At 39.1% G+C, this 18548-nt stretch overlaps 1 protein-coding gene across 1 annotated transcript in view; it reads left to right on the top strand.

Annotated features, from left to right (window-relative positions):
- The window catches only part of TMEM131 (transmembrane protein 131), a 259254-nt gene that overhangs the window by 184584 nt on the left and 56122 nt on the right, over positions 1 to 18548 (top strand). The window contains exons 18-25 of the mRNA XM_066267786.1: positions 715 to 819; positions 3824 to 3910; positions 13614 to 13766; positions 13866 to 13941; positions 14110 to 14227; positions 16391 to 16529; positions 16642 to 16751; positions 17238 to 17304. Of these exons, the coding sequence (XP_066123883.1) occupies positions 715 to 819; positions 3824 to 3910; positions 13614 to 13766; positions 13866 to 13941; positions 14110 to 14227; positions 16391 to 16529; positions 16642 to 16751; positions 17238 to 17304 (855 nt within the window). The remainder of the gene's footprint in view (positions 1 to 714; positions 820 to 3823; positions 3911 to 13613; positions 13767 to 13865; positions 13942 to 14109; positions 14228 to 16390; positions 16530 to 16641; positions 16752 to 17237; positions 17305 to 18548) is intronic.

The following is an 18548-nucleotide window of genomic DNA, read 5'->3' as shown; positions in this document are numbered from 1 at the left end:
CCAACAACAATCTGTACTCTTAAGACCCATGTCTAACTTTGATAGTCACAGAAAACCAGCACAGAAATGCTTCTAAAAAAAGGGAAAGTGAATATGTTTAGTCTATCAGCATTTGTTATTTTGATATAAATGTGAATTCTAGATAAAATACAATGAGTTTTTTTTAATTTCCTAATTGAAAAGATTAAGTGCCAGAAACATCAGCAGATAGCTTGAGAAAATGAGTAAGGTCCCCATTCTTCTATCAACTTTGTATTGCTTAACTCTTCCTTTCCGTGATATTTGATGTTTTCATGTAATCCAATCTCATTTGCTCTGAAGACATGATCATGGACATAACAGTTAAATTGAGAACTTGAACCCAAACCAACTTTGTATGTACTTGTTCACTAATGTGGCTAAAGGGCTGGTGGAAGGCTGTGAGCCTCTGCTCCAACCCTGATGCTCTTCATCCATGCAGGTACATAGGTGCCGCCTGAGGACCATACCCTGCCCCACCTTGGCAGTGTTCCTCAAGGAGTCAGTTTCTCAGTGGCACATAGAGTAAGTGTAGATAAATAGCCAGGGAGGGACATTATCTTGAGATGTTTGTACATATGGTAACTTGATTTCATCCTCTTATATATTAGGGTTTGGAAGTATACCCTTCTTTGCATTTTAGTAATAACTTTAACAAGCAAGGCTAATAATGATTGTCCTTTCTGCTACATACAGGTGATATTAGCTTCAGGCTGTTTTGCAGTGTTCAGAGTCAAACTTACTGCAAAAAAACTGGAAGGGATTCATGATGGAGCCATACAGATCACAACAGACTATGAGGTAAGGACTTCATGGATGTTTTTTAAATAATTCAGTTTTTTTAGTAGAAACAGACAACAAAGTTTACTTATAAAGTTATAGTTTACGTGTTTTATACCTTAACAGCTGAGCTTTTTGCTGAGGCTGTCAGGTCAAAACCCTGGGTTTGCCCAGTCAAGGTATAAATGACAAGCAATCAGTGAACAACTAAAGTGAAGCAACTATTAGTTGATAACTTCTCACTTTACCCCCCCTTCTGTAAAATCAATAAATAAGAATCTTTTTTTTTTTTTTTTTTCGACAGAGTCAGAGAGAGGGACAGACAGGAAGGGTGAGAAATGAGAAACATCAGTTCTTCATTGCAGTTCCCTAATTGTTCATTGGCTGCTTTCTCATATGTGCCTTGATGGGGGGGCGGGTGCTACAGCAGAGTGACCCCTTGCTCAAGCCAGCGACCATGGGGTCATGTCTATAATCCCACACTCAAGCCAGTGACCCCACGCTCAAGCTGGTGAGCCTGCACTCAAGCCAGTGTCCTTGGGATTTCAAACCTCAGTCCTCCACGTCCCAGTCCGATGCTCTATTCACTGCATTCAGGCAATGAATAAAAATCTTTAGAACTGAGCTTTTGAGAATAGTCTATAAAATGATGGTCTTCTGATAAAATGCAAGCTCTTAATCAAAAGTCTTTTAAAAATGCTTTGGGCACATTTAGATTTGCTCTGTTACAACCCTGCCTACCAGTGCACTACAGATACCCTGGCTAAAACTAATGAGTTAGAGATCTCTGCATCTTTCTGTAGTCATAACTGTTCTCCTGTGTAACACTTCCAAAAAGGAAGACAAGCAAGAAATTACATCTCAATTTGAGTTCTCATGAGTGTACAATGTGTCCGTAAAGTCATGGTGCACTTTTGACTGGTCACAGGAAAGCAACAAAAGACGATAGAAATGTGAAATCTGCACCAAATAAAAGGAAAACCCTCCCAGTTGCTGTAGGATGATGTGGCAGCATGTGCACATGCACAGATGATGACGTAACACCGTGTATACAGCGGAGCAGCCCACGGCCATGCCAGCAGAGATGTGGACGATACAGAGGAAAGTTCAGTGTGTTCTGTAGCTCGCTAAATTTGAATCTGTGACCAAAGTGCAACGTGAATATCGGTGCGTTTATAACGAAGCGCCACCACATAAGAATAACATTACTCGGTGGGATAAGCAGTTGAAGGAAACCGGCAGTTTGGTGGAGAAACCCCGTTCTGGTAGGCCATCAGTCAGTGACAAGTCTGTAGAGGCTATACGGGATAGCTACCTAAGGAGCCCTAAAAAATCTGTGCGTGAGCCCACATCGAACTGCAATGAGTAGGTATGAAACTGGGAGAGTCTTCCTTTTATTTGGTGCAGATTTCACATTTCTATCGTCTTTTGTTGCTTTCCTGTGACCGGTCAAAAGTGCACTGTGACTTTACGGGCACACTGTATTTATATGAGTCGTTGTTAGAGACAAAATGAAGATCATTGAGCTTTTTTTGTGTGTGAGAGAGGAACAGAAGACAGACAGGACGGGACAGAGGTGAGAAGCATCAATTCTTCATTGTAGCAACACCTCAATTGTTCATTGATTGCTTTCTCTTATGTACCTTGACCAGGAGGGTGATGAGGCTACAGCAGAGCAAGTGACCCCTTGCTCAAGCCAGCGACCTTGGGCTCCAGCTTGTGAGCCTTTGCCCAAACCAGATGAGCCCGCGCTAAAGTCGGTGACCTTGGGGTTTTGAACCTGGGTCCTCCACGTACAACACCCTATCCACTGCACCACCACCTGGTCAGGCTTATTGGGCTTTTTAAAGACTCTGTGGGTTTGACATGTTGCAGTCAGTGAGATTTTGAATATATGTATTTCTGCCAAACCTAAATATTTTAATTTAATATTCAAAAGCTTTTTGGGAAGTTGTGCACTACTAAAGTCAATATACTGCTACCCTTATTCTGTGTTTAGCACATATAGCCGCATATGAAAAAGGACTAATTCAGAATAAACAGAATTGATCATTTAATAATAACTTGTTGGGAGAATATGAGGTTAAATCTATGGAATTCATGTTTATCACTCATAATAGAAATAAGTAGCCCTGGTGGGTTGGCTCAGTGGTAGAGCATCAGCCCAGCGTGTGGAAGTCCTAGGTTTGATTCCCGGCCAGGACACACAGAAGCACCCATTTTCTCCACCTTCCCCCTTCTCCTTTCTCTCTACCTCTCTCTTCCCCACCCACAGCCAAGGCTCCATTGGAGCAAAGTTGGCCCAGGTGCTGAGAATGGCTCCATGGCCTCCACCTCAGGAGCTAGAATGGCTCCAATTACAGCAGAGCAACGCCCCCTGGTGGGCATGCTGGGTGGATCCCAGTCAGGCACATGTGGGAGTCTTGTCTGCCTGCCCCCCCCCTTCTAACTTCAGAAAAATACAAACCAAAAAAAAAAGAAAAGGAATATATTTCATGGCTAAGACAAGTTTCTGTGAATATGGATGAAAATAAAAATTAGGAAAAAATATCTTGGAGAAGTATCTTTATGAGTTATAAATGAGTGTGAGTTAAGATTCAAAATCTAGAATGTTCAACTCATTTTTTATTTGGTTGACCTCAATTTATTGCTATATACAAAAAAATAGAAAGCTATATAACTAGGAAATACTGGACTTCTTTATACATTGTTTTAGGAGTATAATTTGATTTTTCTTTTTAAATTACAAAATAACCTGTATTATGAAAAATATATATATTCTTTACTACTTCCCCATTGTTTGGTCTTGTTTACCATGTCTCAGTGAATGCCTAAGAAGTACATGGAAGGATTGTATTCAGTGCATTTTATGGAGTACATTGGTCAGATTAAATAGTATCCATTGGTGATGTTAATTTTGCTTACATGTTGGTTATTGCTAATGTAAGTCACAAATAGTGCAGTAACAGTCAAGATCAATCTCGGACTTAAACACCTCTTAACGGTCTGCCTCCCTACTCCACAGATTCTAACGATTCCTGTGAAGGCTGTGATCGCAGTAGGTTCGCTGACTTGCTTCCCAAAGCATATAGTCCTTCCACCATCCTTCCCAGTAAGACAGTTAATTTACTGACTTTTCCTTGCTCATTTTTTTCTTTGCCTTTACTTCTCTGTCCCTCAAATTCAACTGAAAAATTGGTTGGTTTTGGGTTTGTTTTTATTAATCGCTTATTTTTAGGTAAGACTTAGTGCCGTGTTATCTAAGAGATACAAAGAGGAATAAGAAATAGTTCCTTCTCTCAAAAAGCTTTCCATCCAAAATAGGAAACAGGCCCATGATTCAGAAATGTGAAGCAGAGTGTAGTAATTGCTCTTAAGAGGTGTGAAAATAAAATACTGTGAGAGAAATACACATCTGACTGACAATCAGAAGGCATAGAGCCTCCTGGCAGGGAAAGATTAGGGGTGATGGGAACTTGCCCCAGGATTCGGGGAGCAATCAGAAGAACAACAAAGAGCAGTAAAGTCTGAGATAGCTTTAGGGGATAGTGAGGTGCTCAGTTTGGCAAAAGTGGAGATAGATAGAATGTTACATTGGAGTGATGGTATGAAAAAAATTAAGTACATTTAAATCCATGAAAATTGAAAGTTTTTGAGCAGAGGATTGACATCATCTGAGCTGACCTCTAAGGACTGGCTCTTTATCAGAAGTAAACACAAGTGGAAATAATAATAAGCCTTCCTGAGTCTTCTGACCAGAATCCACACAAAATGTCTAGAAATGCCTTCCAGACCTGCACACCTTTGCCATGAGTCTGCTTTGACTCCCTTCCTCCTCTCCTACCTTCAGAGAACTTCAACTTACCATTCCAGATTAAGTTCTCTCATCACCTCCTCTCTGAAGACTTCTTGACTCCACTAGACAGTACTGGTTGTTTCATGTGTGATCTGGGAACGATTTGAAATGACCTCTCTTACAGCCAGCTGAGGCTATCTTGCATATGTGGTGGTCTCCCGAGCGAGACTCTGAGATCCAGGGAAAGGATGGAGGCTCTGTTATCTCTAATAGCAGGCACTGGTAGTGATGGATGGATGGAGCAGCAGAATGATGGAGAAGAGAACATAGGCAAGAGACATTTCAGGTGGATCATTTAAACAGTTCCTGAGTATCCTGAGTGACTAATTGAAGCAGGAGGGGTAGGCTGGCAGATAGAGGAGTCAAAAATATGACTTAGGAACTCCTGGCTCAAGCATCCGGCAAGATCAGAACCACCGGTGGAAGGATTATAACTGGTCGCCATCCGACTCATTTTTTCACGAGGAAGTTGATGCCCAGTGAGGCCGAGGGACGGAGAGTGACCTGCTCAGTTCAACAGATACTGGACACCCACTCTCTGCCAGACACCATGTGAAGTCTTGAGGATACAAAGACAAGTCAACAAAGTTCTGGACTTCAAGCAGCTTAGAGAATGGCTTTTTGAAGATGGCAGCGGAGTAGGCGGACACACAGACGCCCAGCTCTCAACACCAAACTGGAATACAAATCAATTTAGGAAAAATCAGCATGAAAAACCAACACTGAACTGCAAGAACAGCTCTCAAAAACCAAGGAGCAAAGAGGAAGCCACAATAAACCTGGTAAGGAGTGCCTGAATCTCCTCTGCTTACAGGAACAGCAGGGGGGGGTGAGGCTGAGAGCCCAGAGAGGATTTCACAGAGGAAAAAGAGCAGAAACTACTGCTCACAGCCACTTACCTGGCGACCAGGGTGCAAGGTGGGTTGAAAAGACCAGCTTATCTCCCAAGTGGAAAGGACAAGGAGAGGGACAGACTGTGAGGGGTTAAGGTATGCAAGAAACGAAATAAAAAAGCTGACTCATTCGTGCTGGAGGCGGTCATAGCTGGGGGAGGGACTGAACCTTTCACAAAACAGAGCTGAAGTGCTTCCAGATCAGAGATCTCTGGACATCTATCCAGCTCCAATCAGCACAACAAGACACAGCTGAAAACAAGAAGTGGGGAGGAGGGGCAGTAACTCAGGTCTCCATGGAGATCTGAGATACACCTCCCCCTACTGAAGCTGAGAAAAAACCCTGCCCCCAGTGAGATTAGTTGCTGGAACAGACCTTCAGCGTCTCAGGTTACACCCACAGCATTCCTGGTTACAGTTTCAAGGAAACCCCCTGCTGAGATCAGTTAACAAGACTATCACCTGTTAAGAAAACAAACAAATCAAGACTTCAAAGCTGCCCAAATCCGAAAGTGGATTACAAATAATAGCTGATACCAATCCAAGAAGACCTAGAAATAACACAACTGAAAACAGGAGGCAGAAAACACCAAGCCTAGACTCAAGCAACTCTACAAATAAAACACCATTATGAGAAGACAAAGGAGTGCAACCCAAATGAAACCACAAGAGACACCCTTGAGAGATGAACTGAGTGATATGGAAATAATCAAACTTCCTGATGCGGAGTTCAAAATAATGATTGTAAGGATGCTTAGGGATCTTAGAACAACAATGGAGGGGCAGTTTGAAAACCTAAATAAAGAAATAGCAAGTATAAAAAAGGATATTGAAATATTAAAAAAGAATCAGTCAGAGATGACAAATACAATATCAGAAATGAAGACCACAATGGAAGGAATTAAAAACAGGATGGATACAGCAGAGGATCGAATTAGTGAGTTGGAGGACAACTGGAATGAAGGCATGAAAGCAGAGAAGAAAAGAGAAGAGAGACTCAAAAAGTCAGAGGAAACACTTAGAGAGCTCTGTGACAACATGAAGAGAAATAACATCCACATCATAGGGGTTCCTGAAGAAGAAGAAAAGGAACAAGGGATAGAGACTTTGTTCAATCATATCATAACTGAAAACTTCCCTAAATTAATGCAAGAGAAACTCTTACAAGTCCAAGAAGCACAGAGAACTCCATTAAAGAGAAACCCAAAGAAACCTACACCAAGACACATCATAATTAAAATACCAAAGCTAAGCGATAAAGAGAAAATATTAAAAGCTGCAAGAGAAAAAAAAGTTATCACCTAAAAAGGAGCCCCCATTAGGATGACATCCGACTTCTCAACAGAAACACTTGAGGCCAGAAGGGAATGGCAAGAAATATTCAAAGTAATGCAGAACAAGAACCTACAACCAAGACTACTTTATCCAGCAAGGCTATCGTTTAAAATCGAAGGAGAAATAAAAAGCTTCCCAGACAAAAAACAACTCAAGGAATTCATTACAACCAAACCAATGCTGCAGGAAATGTTAAGGGGCCTGTTGTAAACAGATCAAAGTTAGTAAAGAATATAGCAAAAAAAGGAATACACCTTTAAAGAAGAAAATGGCAATAAACAACAACATATCAATAATAACCTTAAATGTAAATGGATTAAATGATCCAATCAAAAGACATAGGGTAGCTGCGTGGATAAGAAAACAGGACCCATACATATGCTGTCTACAGGAGACACACCTTAGAACAAAAGATACACATAGATTGAAGGTCAAAGGATGGAAAAAAACATTTCATGCAAACAGAAATGAAAAAAAAGCTGGGGTAGCAATACTTATATCAGACAAATTGGACTTTAAAACAAAGGATATAGTAAGAGATAAAGAAGGCCACTACATAATGATAAAGGGAGTAATCCAACAGGAAGATATAACTATTATAAATATCTATGCACCTAATATAGAAGCACCCAAATATATGAAACAGACTTTGATGGATTTAAAGGGCGAGATCAACAGCAATACTATAATAGTAGGGGATTTCAATACCCCACTAACATCACTAGATAGATCCTCAAGAAAGAAAATTAACAAAGAAACAGCAGACTTATTGGAAACAATAGATCAACTCGATTTAATAGATATCTTCAGAACCTTTCACGCTAAAGCAGCAGAATATACATTCTTTTCAAGCGCTCATGGTACATTCTCTAGGATAGACCACATGTTAGGGCACAAAAGTGCTCTCAACAAATTTAAGAAGACTGAAATCATATCAAGCACCTTCTCCGATCACAACGGCATGAAACTAGAAATGAATCACAGCAGAAAAGCTCAGAAATTCTCAAACACATGGAAACTAAATAGCAGGGTGCTAAATAATGAATGGATTAAGAATGAGATCAAAGAAGAAATTAAAAAATTCCTAGAAACGAATGACAATGAGCATACAACAACTCAAAATTTATGGGACACAGCGAAAGCAGTGCTGAGAGGGAAGTTCATAGCACTACAGGCACACTTTCAGAAGCTAGAAAAAGCTCAAATAAACAACTTAACCCTGCATCTAAAAGAATTAGAAAAAGAACAGCAAGTAAAGCCCAAATGTAATAGAAGGAAGGAAATAATAAAGATCAGAGCAGAAATAAATGACATAGAGCCTAAAGAAACAATACAGAGGATCAATGAAACTAGGAGCTGGTTCTTTGAAAAGGTAAACAAGATTGATGAACCTTTAAGTAGACTCACCAAGAAAAAGAGAGAGAGGAGTCAAATAAATAAAATTAGAAATGAGAGAGGAGAAATAACAACTGACACAACAGAAATACAAAATATTTTAAGAAAATACTATGAAGAACTGTATGCCAAAATGCTAGACAACCTAGATGAAATGGACAAATTCCTTGAAACATACAATCTTCCAAAAATCAATCTGGAAGAATCAGAAAACCTAAACAGACCGATTACACCAAATGAGATCAAAACAGTTATCAAAAAACTCCCAACAAAGAAAAGTCCGGGGCCCGATGGCTTTACAACGGAATTCTACCAAATATTCAAAGAAGAACTAACTCCTATCCTTCTCAAACTATTTCAAATAATTCAAGAGGAAGGAAGACTTCCAAGCTCCTTTTATGAGGCGAGCATAATTCTGATTCCAAAACCAGACAAAGACAACACAAAGAAAGAAAATTATAGGCCAATATCTCTGATGAATATAGATGCTAAAATCCTCAACAAAATATTAGCAAACCGGATCCAACAATATATGGAAAAAATCATACACCATGATCAAGTGGGATTTATTATGGGGAGGCAAGGCTGGTACAATATTCGCAAATCAATCAATGTGATTCATCACATAAACAAAAAGAAGGAGAAAAACCATATGATAATTTCAATAGATGCAGAAAAAGCATTTGATAAAATCCAGCACCCATTCATGATCAAAACTCTCAGCAAAGTGGGAATACAGGGAACATACCTCAACATGATAAAAGCCATCTATGAGAAACCCACAGCCAACATCATACTCAATGGGCAAAAATTAAAAGCAATACCCTTAAGATCAGGAACAAGGCAGGGGTGCCCCCTTTCACCACTCTTATTTAACATAGTCCTGGAAGTCCTAGCCACAGCAATCAGACAAGAAGAAGAAATAAAAGGCATTCAAGTTGGAAAAGAAGAAGTAAAACTATCATTATTTGCAGATGATATGATATTGTATATAGAAAACCCTAAAGTCTCAGTCAAAAAACTACTGGACCTGATAAATAAATTCAGCAAAGTGGCAGGATATAAAATCAATACTCAGAAATCAGAGGCATTTTTATACACCAACAATGAACAGTCAGAAAGAGAAATTAAGGAAACAATCCCCTTCACAATTACAACCAAAAAAATAAAGTACCTAGGAGTAAACTTAACCAAGGAGACTAAAGACTTGTACTCGGAAAATTACAAAGCATTGATAAATGAATCAAGGAAGATACAAACAAGTGGAAGCATATACCGTGCTCATGGTTAGGAAGAATAAACATCATTAAAATGTCTATATTACCCAAAGCAATCTATAAATTCAATGCAATACCAATTAAAATACCAATGACATACTTCAAAGATATAGAACACATATTCCAAAAATATATATGGAACCAAAAGAGGACACGAATAGCCTCAGCAATCTTAAAAAAGAAGAATAAAGTGGGAGGTATCACACTTCCTGATATCAAGTTATACTACAAGGCCGTTGTACTCAAAACAGCCTGGTATTGGCATAAGAACAGGCATATAGATCAATGGAACAGAACAGAGAACCCAGAAATAAACCCACAGTTCTATGGACAACTGATATTTGACAAAGGAGGTAAGGAAATACAATGGAGTAAAGACAGCCTCTTTAACAAATGGTGTTGGGAAAATTGGACAGCTACCTGCAAAAAAATGAAACTAGATCACCAGCTTACACCACTCACAAAAATAAACTCAAAATGGATAAAAGACTTAAATGTAGGCCGTGAAACCATAAGCATCTTAGAAGAAAACATAGGCAGTAAGCTCTCCGACATCTCTCAGAGCAATATATTTGCTGATTTATCTCCACGGGGAAGTGAAATAAAAGACAGGATAAACAAATAGGACTATATCAAACTAAAAAGCTTTTGCACAGCTAAAGACAACAAGAACAGAATAAAAAGACAAACTACACAATGGGAGAATATATTTGACAATACGTCTGATAAGGGGTTAATAACCAAAATTTATAAAGAACTTGTAAAACTCAACACCAGGAAGACAAACAACCCAATCCAAAAATGGGCAAAAGAGATGAATAGACACTTCTCCAAAGAGGACATACAGATGGCCAATAGGCATATGAAAAAATGCTCAACATCACTAATCATTAGATAAATGCAAATTAAAACCACAATGAGATATCACCTCACACCAGTCAGAATGGCGCTTATCAACAAAACAACACAGAATAAGTGCTGGCGAGGATGTGGAGAAAAGGGAACCCTCCTGCACTGCTGGTGGGAATGCAGACTGGTGCAGCCACTGTGGAAAACAGTATGGAGATTCCTCAAAAATCTGAAAATCGAACTGCCTTTTGACCCAGTTATCCCACTTTTAGGAATATACCCCAAGGACACCATAGAACGGCTCGAAAAGGAGAAATGCACCCGCATGTTTGTGGCAGCATTGTTCACAATAGCGAAGATCTGGAAACAGCCCAAGTGTCCGTCAGAGGACGAGTGGATTAAAAAGCTTTGGTACATATATACTATGGAATACTACTCAGCCATAAGAAATGATGACATCGGATCATTTACAATAACATGGATGGACCTTGACAACATTATACGGAGTGAAATAAGTAAATCAGAAAAAAAAAAAAAACTAAAATGAATCCATACATAGAAGGGACATAAAAATGAGACTCAGAGACATGAACAAGAATGTGATGGCAACAGGGGCGGGAGGTTGGGGGAGGGGTGAGGGGGTGAAGAAGGAGAGAGGGGTTAGGGGAGGGGAGGGGCACAAAGAAAACCAGATAGAAGATGACAGAAGACAATTTAACTTTGGGGGAGGGTTATACAGCACAATCAAATGTCAAAATAATCTAGAGATATTTTCTCTCAACATATGTACCCTGATTTATCAATGTCACTGCATTAAATTTAATAAAAAAAAAAAAACTGAAAAAAAAAATATGACTTAGAGTTTGATCCTGGACAACAGTAGAAAAGAAATGTGGCAATCAGGAGATGGCCACTAACTTTTGCAGGAAAGTGATGCAGTCACAGGGCATGTTGGGGCAAATGTGGGAGCATCTTTTATTTTGTGATAGGAAACATGATGGGTTAAGAGCAGAAGTACATTGAAAAAATCTTAATGCTATATAGAATAAAACAATTTGAATCTTAGCTCCTTGAAAATAAAAATTTTGAATTAAAAGGTTCAGCACATTTAAGTTTGGATCTTAAAATCTTTATCTTCTTATCATTATACTCTGCACTGACTAGACATACAGAACTCTTGAATTCATTCTTTATCCAAAAGGACCTGATTCTTCAGTCACCTTTTCGATCAGTGATCTTAATCACTACATAAATCCTGCAGTAAATGAAAACATCTGTATAAAAACAAGGTCCCAGTTCTGAATTACTTTAGATTCAGCTTTCAGATGTACGATGGCTTACAGGCCCAGGTATTTGCTTGAAATTACAAATGAACTTGATATTCCTGTGTTTGTTGGGCTGCTATTACAAGTTGCCATAGACTGGGTGGCTTGAACAACAAACATTTATTTGTCACAGTTCCAGAGATCAGGAAGTCCAAGATCACGACACTAGAAGGTCTTTTGTATTGTACAAGCCCTCTTCCTGGTTTGCAGATGGCCATCTTCTGGTTGTATCTACTTAACTAAGAGAGCAGAGAGGGTGGCCCAGTTCCTCTTCTCTTAAGGGCGCTAATTTCATTCATTAGTTTTCTACCCTCATGAACTAATCACCTGCCAAAAGCCCCACCTCCTAACACCATTACATTGGGGGTTAGAACTTAAGCATAATTTTTTTTTGGGGGGGGGACAAACATTCAGTCCATAACAATTACCAGATTTTTTAAATATTTTATCAGATGGGGAATACAGAGCAAACTGAAAACAATACTTAAAAATAAACATTTCAGCCCTGGCCGGTTGGCTCAGCGGTAGAGCGTCAGCCTAGCGTGCGGAGGACCCGGGTTTGATTCCCGGCCAGGGCACACAGGAGAAGCGCCCATTTGCTTCTCCACCCCTCCGCTGCGCCTTCCTCTCTGTCTCTCTCTTCCCCTCCCGCAGCCAAGGCTCCATTGGAGCAAAGATGGCCCGGGCGCTGGGGATGGCTCCTTGGCCTCTGCCCCAGGCGCTAGAGTGGCTCTGGTCGCAACATGGCGACGCCCAGGATGGGCAGAGCATCGCCCCCTGGTGGGCAGAGCGTGGCCCCATGGTGGGCGTGCCGGGTGGATCCCGGTCGGGCACATGCGGGAGTCTGTCTGACTGTCTCTCCCTGTTTCCAGCTTCAGAAAAATGCAAAAAAAAAAAAGAAAAAAAAAATAAACATTTCAAATAACTCATCATTTAATTCTTAGTATTTAAATATCATTGTAAAATGAACTTGTGTATCTGCTACATCTTTTGATCCTCACCATGCCCCTGCAAGACAAGACATGGACATAGAGAAGTAATTATTATAGGTACATGAAGACTAGATAACTGCCAGGAGGACAGAATTGGTTATAGAGGCTTAGCTGGGACTCAGCACAGGCCTTCTGCTTCCTGCTCTTAACGTCAGCCACATACCTGCCTTCTAATGTGTTTCTACTGTATTTCACTCTGGCTACACTATAAATGATGAGTGTTAGTCTTAACTTCATCATTCAGCTGTTTTTCCCATGCAGCCTCTTTTTTTTTTCCTTCCAAGTTTTCCATTGGTTTGACAGAGGGGAAAGGAGAGAGTTGTGCACTCATTGGTTGCCTCTCGTATGTGCCCAATTTAGGATTAAACCACGACCTCAGTATGCCAGCCTGATGCTTGAGCCACACGGCCAGGGCACTCTCTCTCTCACTCTCGCTCTCACTCTCTCGCTCTCTCTTTAATTGAAAATATTGGGGTGATCTGATTAACAAAATTATACAGGTTTTAGGTGTACAGTTCTACTCCTGTGCATTCTCTTAACTTCTGTGTCTTTTAATACCAAATATTAGACCAGGAGATAAGAACATTTTAGAGACTTCTTCAAATAGCTAAGAGTCAGATTATAAAACAAAAAGTTACACTTCAAACGAAAGAAAGTAAAAAATTATAATCTGATTCTAACTAAGGATTATTTAAAGCATACAATTTTTTTACTTAAAATCTGGTACCCTATCATTGAAAGAGGCTCTAATTACAAATTTAGAGAGTATCAACTGATGGAAATTCTAAATGTGTTTTGAACTTTGGTTTCCTAAAAAGATATCTGTTGGCTCTTAAGTGTGTGTTCTTAAGAAAACCCCACCATATACAAATGAGTTTGTTTTCTTTCTTTAGGGTAAAATAGTTCATCAAAGTTTGAGTGTTATGAACTCCTTCTCACAGAAGGTAAAGATACAGCAAATACGATCTTTGTCAGAAGATGGGCGATTTTACTACAAACGATTACGGGGCAATAAGGATGACTTGGAGCCAGGGAAAAAATCAAAGGTTTGACATGTTCTATTTAAGAACACCCATTCCTGGATGTTTTATTATTGTGACCTGCTATGGACTTGGTTTTCATGGCCCTCCTGTGCCTCTTTATAGATTGCGAACATTTATTTTGATCCTGGACTCCAGTGTGGGGATCATTGCTATGTTGGCTTGCCTTTTCTGTCCAAATGTAAGTTACCTTGCTGTTTTATCACTGCCTGCAAAATATTCTTTTATGAAGGCTGCCATTTTTAAAGTCCATTCCTATCTCTTGAGCTGTAGAAATAATTTGAAGGAAAATTGGCAAGTGGATTAGATGTAGGGTGGAATGTATCATATTTAACATTTCCTGTTTTAGCTGAACTCAAAGCACAGCCTGGGGTAGCCATGCAGGAAGACACATGGGATGCTGACTGGGATTTGCACCAAAGCCTATTCAAAGGATGGATGGGAATAAAGGAAAACTCAGGTCATAGGTGAGTGGTGGTTTTGCTTTTTTTAAGTATTTTAACTATCTTTACAAGTTCAGAATATCTCAGTTGATTTTATTCCTAAATATTATTTTTATTGGGTTATTTTACATTCCTATAGCTAAGAAAATATGCCAAATCTCCAGAAAATTATTAACAAGGCATCTTGAATTGCCATTTTAATTGTATATTGCTCAGAAATATACACACTAACATTTTTCTCTTTACTCCATCACTCTAGATACTTCCCTAAAATCAAAGAAACTATTTGAAGTTATCTTTATGTAGGATGACAGCAGTGTTCACCTTAGACACATCCATTTCCATAAGAAAGTTTTTACCTACTTCTGACCTCCATTAAAGGCAAGAAAAACATATTCTCGGTTTATTCTCATAGTAGGAGACCGAGTGTGTATTTGGTCATTATGAAAAGAGCCACCTCTTTTCTTTCCAAGTGCTGAGCTGTTAGGGGTGCACAGGGCCCGGTTCAGATGGGCTCACCATGTCTTCGGCAGGTAGAAAACATGCTATTGACAAATCACTATTGCACCTGTATTCGAAAATAAAGACAGTATAGAAATTTGATCTTCTCATGTTCTTTGGAAGAGAATGACTAGAGAGTGATGATAATATGACAGCTGATGAAAACTGCTGTCAGTGTTTGTCACTGTGATTAAGATACTGCAATTTATAGAACTATGTAAATTTTTAAACCACTGACAGTTCAGTCTGAGGGTTTCTGTTTATCTGAATTATCTGCTATGAAAAGTTTTCTTAAAGCAAAGAGTTACATTTTTACTTTCAAATGGTTAAAATAAGTACAAAGAGACTTCCAATGAAGTCACTAAGAGAGCACTAATTAAAACACTCGTTGGTCCCCTGCATTTCCATGGTAGACATTGTAATGTTTGGGCAGTCTCCAAATTTAATCTGTTTTTGTTTTTTAGTGAGAGAGACAGACAGGAAGGAACAGATGAGAAGCATCAACTCATAGTTGCAGCACCTTAGTTGTTCCTTGCTTCTCGTATGTGCCTTGACCGGCAGGGGGTGGAGGTGGAGGGGTGGATCCAGCCAAGCCAGAGACTTTTTGGCTCAAGCCAGCAACCATAGGATCATTTTGATGATCCCACACTCAAGCAGGCAACCTCGGGGTTTCAGACCTGAGACCTCAGCATCCCACTTCAGCACTCTATCCACTGTGCCACCACTGGTCAGGCCAGGCAGTCTCCAAATTTTAACATTCAATTATGGATAAGTAACTTACATTACTGTGCTAGGCTCACCTGCCAAGGAGCCTGGCCACCTCCCACCCACTGAACCCTTGCTTTCCTCTTTGTGTGCCCAGCATTCCTGGGCTCCTTGTTACCCTCTGCTTCCAGGTCCCAGATGCAAAGTGAGTAGGTCCCATGCGCCCTTCTCCTGCCTTTCTGTTACCTTGTCATGTGTATGTCTCAGAGAATTTCTATTACTAGTTTTATAAAACCTATGTTCTTACCAGTATTGGGATATAATAATTCAATATTGTAGGGGATTAAAATAGACTTGGGTGTTTGGGTCCAGAGACCATTTGAATAGTTTCCTTAGGAAATGTGTTTTGAGTTCTAAACAGCTAGTTTATAAACACTCATAAGTAGGGAAATATTCAATTGCGGTCTGAATATTGCTGATAACTTGACATAAATCTGCATAAAAACCCTCCTGTGGATTACCTTCAACTGACATCTTTATTGTATACTAGGATTTTTATTTGTTTTTTATCTCAAGGGAGAAAAAGCCATATGCCAACCCAAACTCTGCCTTCACATTAGTTCTTCTGAAAATGTTCTTAGCACCCTGTTCTTTGTATTCAGATCTTTCCCGTAGGCACACAAGAACCGTAGGCTCCCCATAGCATTTAGTGTTATCTGTGCCTGCCTTTTTCTTTACATAGTCAGTGAAAAAACAATACAGGTGATCAGTGATAGATATTTTGGTAGCTCTTTGTGCCAAAATAGAGACAACTTCTACATGTCTCTATTAAAAGTATAGCAAACTATTAGAGCAGATAAACCTGTGTTTATCTAGAGCTGGAAATAAAAATCTCAAGTACACTAGCCTGATAGAGTTCTTGTTTTCAGAAAACTTTAATATTTTATTTTGGTCCAGTGACTTACAACTTCTTTTTTCTAGATTGAGTGCTTTATTTGAAGTAAATACAGACCTTCAAAAAAATATACTATCAAAAATCACTGCTGAGCTCTCCTGGCCTTCAGTACTTAGTTCACCCCAGCACTTGAAATTTCCACTTACTAATACCAACTGCTCTTCAGTAAGTATGCAAAGTGACATTGGGTTATTAGAAATACATAATAGGATTATAAAGTATCTACTCTTTTAACTATGGAAATCTTTCATTTACTGTTTGGTTATTTTGTTTAAAGGAAGAAGAGATTACTTTAGAAAATCCTGCAGATATTCCTGTTTATATTCAATTTATTCCCCTGGCTTTATATTCCAATCCTTCAGTCTTTGTAGATAAGTTAATATCAAGGTAAGCATTGTTTTAGGAAATCAAAATGATTCTGTATTAAAATTGAATTATTACTTAACACATTTAAAACTCTGTTGCAGCTCATACAGTACAGATTGGGCTTAAAGAAATTCTGGATCTGTAAAGTTGAGAAAAGGTTCTGAGAAAAGAGATTGATATTATGTTAAGCTTATGAAAAAGCTTTCAGTTTAAGATAAGAAAAATTAATGTAGAAAACCTTTCTGCAAAATTATAGAGAGCAAGTAGAACCTTCCAAAGTATTTTACTTTTGAAAAGTTAGCAAAATATTAACTGTAAATTTTGACTGTTGAAACAATAGATTAATTGAAGAAAGCAGATAGGAAGTTTATCTAATTAATCAGATAATATTGATCTCAAATCTGCCAAAGCATAATTTGCAAGGAAAGCACAGACTTGATAATTATTCTATAATCTGTTTAATTATGGTGCTACTTACAAAGAAATATATGTACATTTTTATTTTAGGTTTAACTTGAGTAAGGTGGCGAAGATAGATCTAAGAACACTAGAATTCCAAGTCTCCAGAAACAGTGTAAGTATTCAAACTTTATTCAAGTCCACAGAAATAATTCTGTAATATAATCAGCGCTCACATGAAGGAAAGCTATTAAATGCTCTTAAATTTGGCAGAAGGGCAAGTTACTGAAGAAGTCAGAACAGACCAGTAATGGTTCTAGAGGTAAAAACCCAGGCAAAACGGGTAAGATTTAGATCAACATGATATGCAGTGGGTAGAAGGCTCCTATTTTTGGTCATTAAACATTAAGCCCATGACTATTTATAGTAATAGCTACTAGAAATTCAGAGACTGTATCGATGTGTGTGTGTGTCACATGCTACAACTACTGTTGACTCCATGGCAAGTGATGTCCCCAACATCCTGTCTCAGCAGCCTCCTCATAGACCCATGCCTATGGCTTCTTTTTTGGAGTCATTGCATCTCATACTTGGTCTTCCTCTTTTCCTGCTGCCTTCTGTTTCTCCCAGTACTATAGCCTTTTGCAAAGAACCTCGTGTTATAATGGGCCCAAAGTGAGACAGCTTCAGTTTTTCATTTTTGTGTCCAGCAATGTTTCAGGCTTACTCTAGGACCTACTTGTTCATCTTTCTGGCAGTCCACAGTATCTGTAGAGATCTCCTCTAACTTCATGTTTCAAATGAATCCATGTTCTTCCTATCTGCTTTCTTTATTGTCCAGTTTTTACATTGGTACATAGTAATTGGAAATACAAGGGTTTGAGTGGTCTCAGCCTTGGTCTCTAATGACACGTCTTTGCTCTTGGTGAGTTTCCTAGTTCTTCCATTGCTGCCCTTCCAAGTCTCAGCCTTCTCCTAATCTCTTTACCTGAGTTGATAACCGTACCAGCAAAATCTTTAACAATTTCAGGTTGTTTGTTGCCTATATTAAAGTTGTATATTTCAGCCTAGCCTGTGGTGGCGCAGTGCATAAAGCTTTGTTCAACCTAGAACACTGAGGTCGCCAGTTTGAAGCCCTGGGCTTACCTGGTCAAGGCACATATGGGAGTTGGTGCTTCCTGCTCCTCCCCCCTTCTCTCTCTCTTTCTCTCTCTCTCTAAAATGAGTAAGTAAAATCTTTTTTAAAAATCCTATAAAAATAAAAAGGCCAAATGCTTAAAGTTGTGTATTTTTTTTCCAGTTTCTTGTCTTCTTGATGTTCTCATGCCGGCCTGCTTTGGCATGTTCTTCTTTCACTTTACTCAGAAGTCTTTCAAATTGCTGCTACTTTCTGCTAGTAAGTTGGTGTCATACGCATAT

The sequence above is a fragment of the Saccopteryx bilineata genome, chromosome 3 (genome assembly GCF_036850765.1).
Source record: "Saccopteryx bilineata isolate mSacBil1 chromosome 3, mSacBil1_pri_phased_curated, whole genome shotgun sequence".
NCBI classification, from domain to species: domain Eukaryota; kingdom Metazoa; phylum Chordata; class Mammalia; order Chiroptera; family Emballonuridae; genus Saccopteryx; species Saccopteryx bilineata.
The sequence above is the reverse complement of the archived record's forward strand: the minus strand, read 5'-3'. Positions and strand labels throughout refer to the sequence as shown.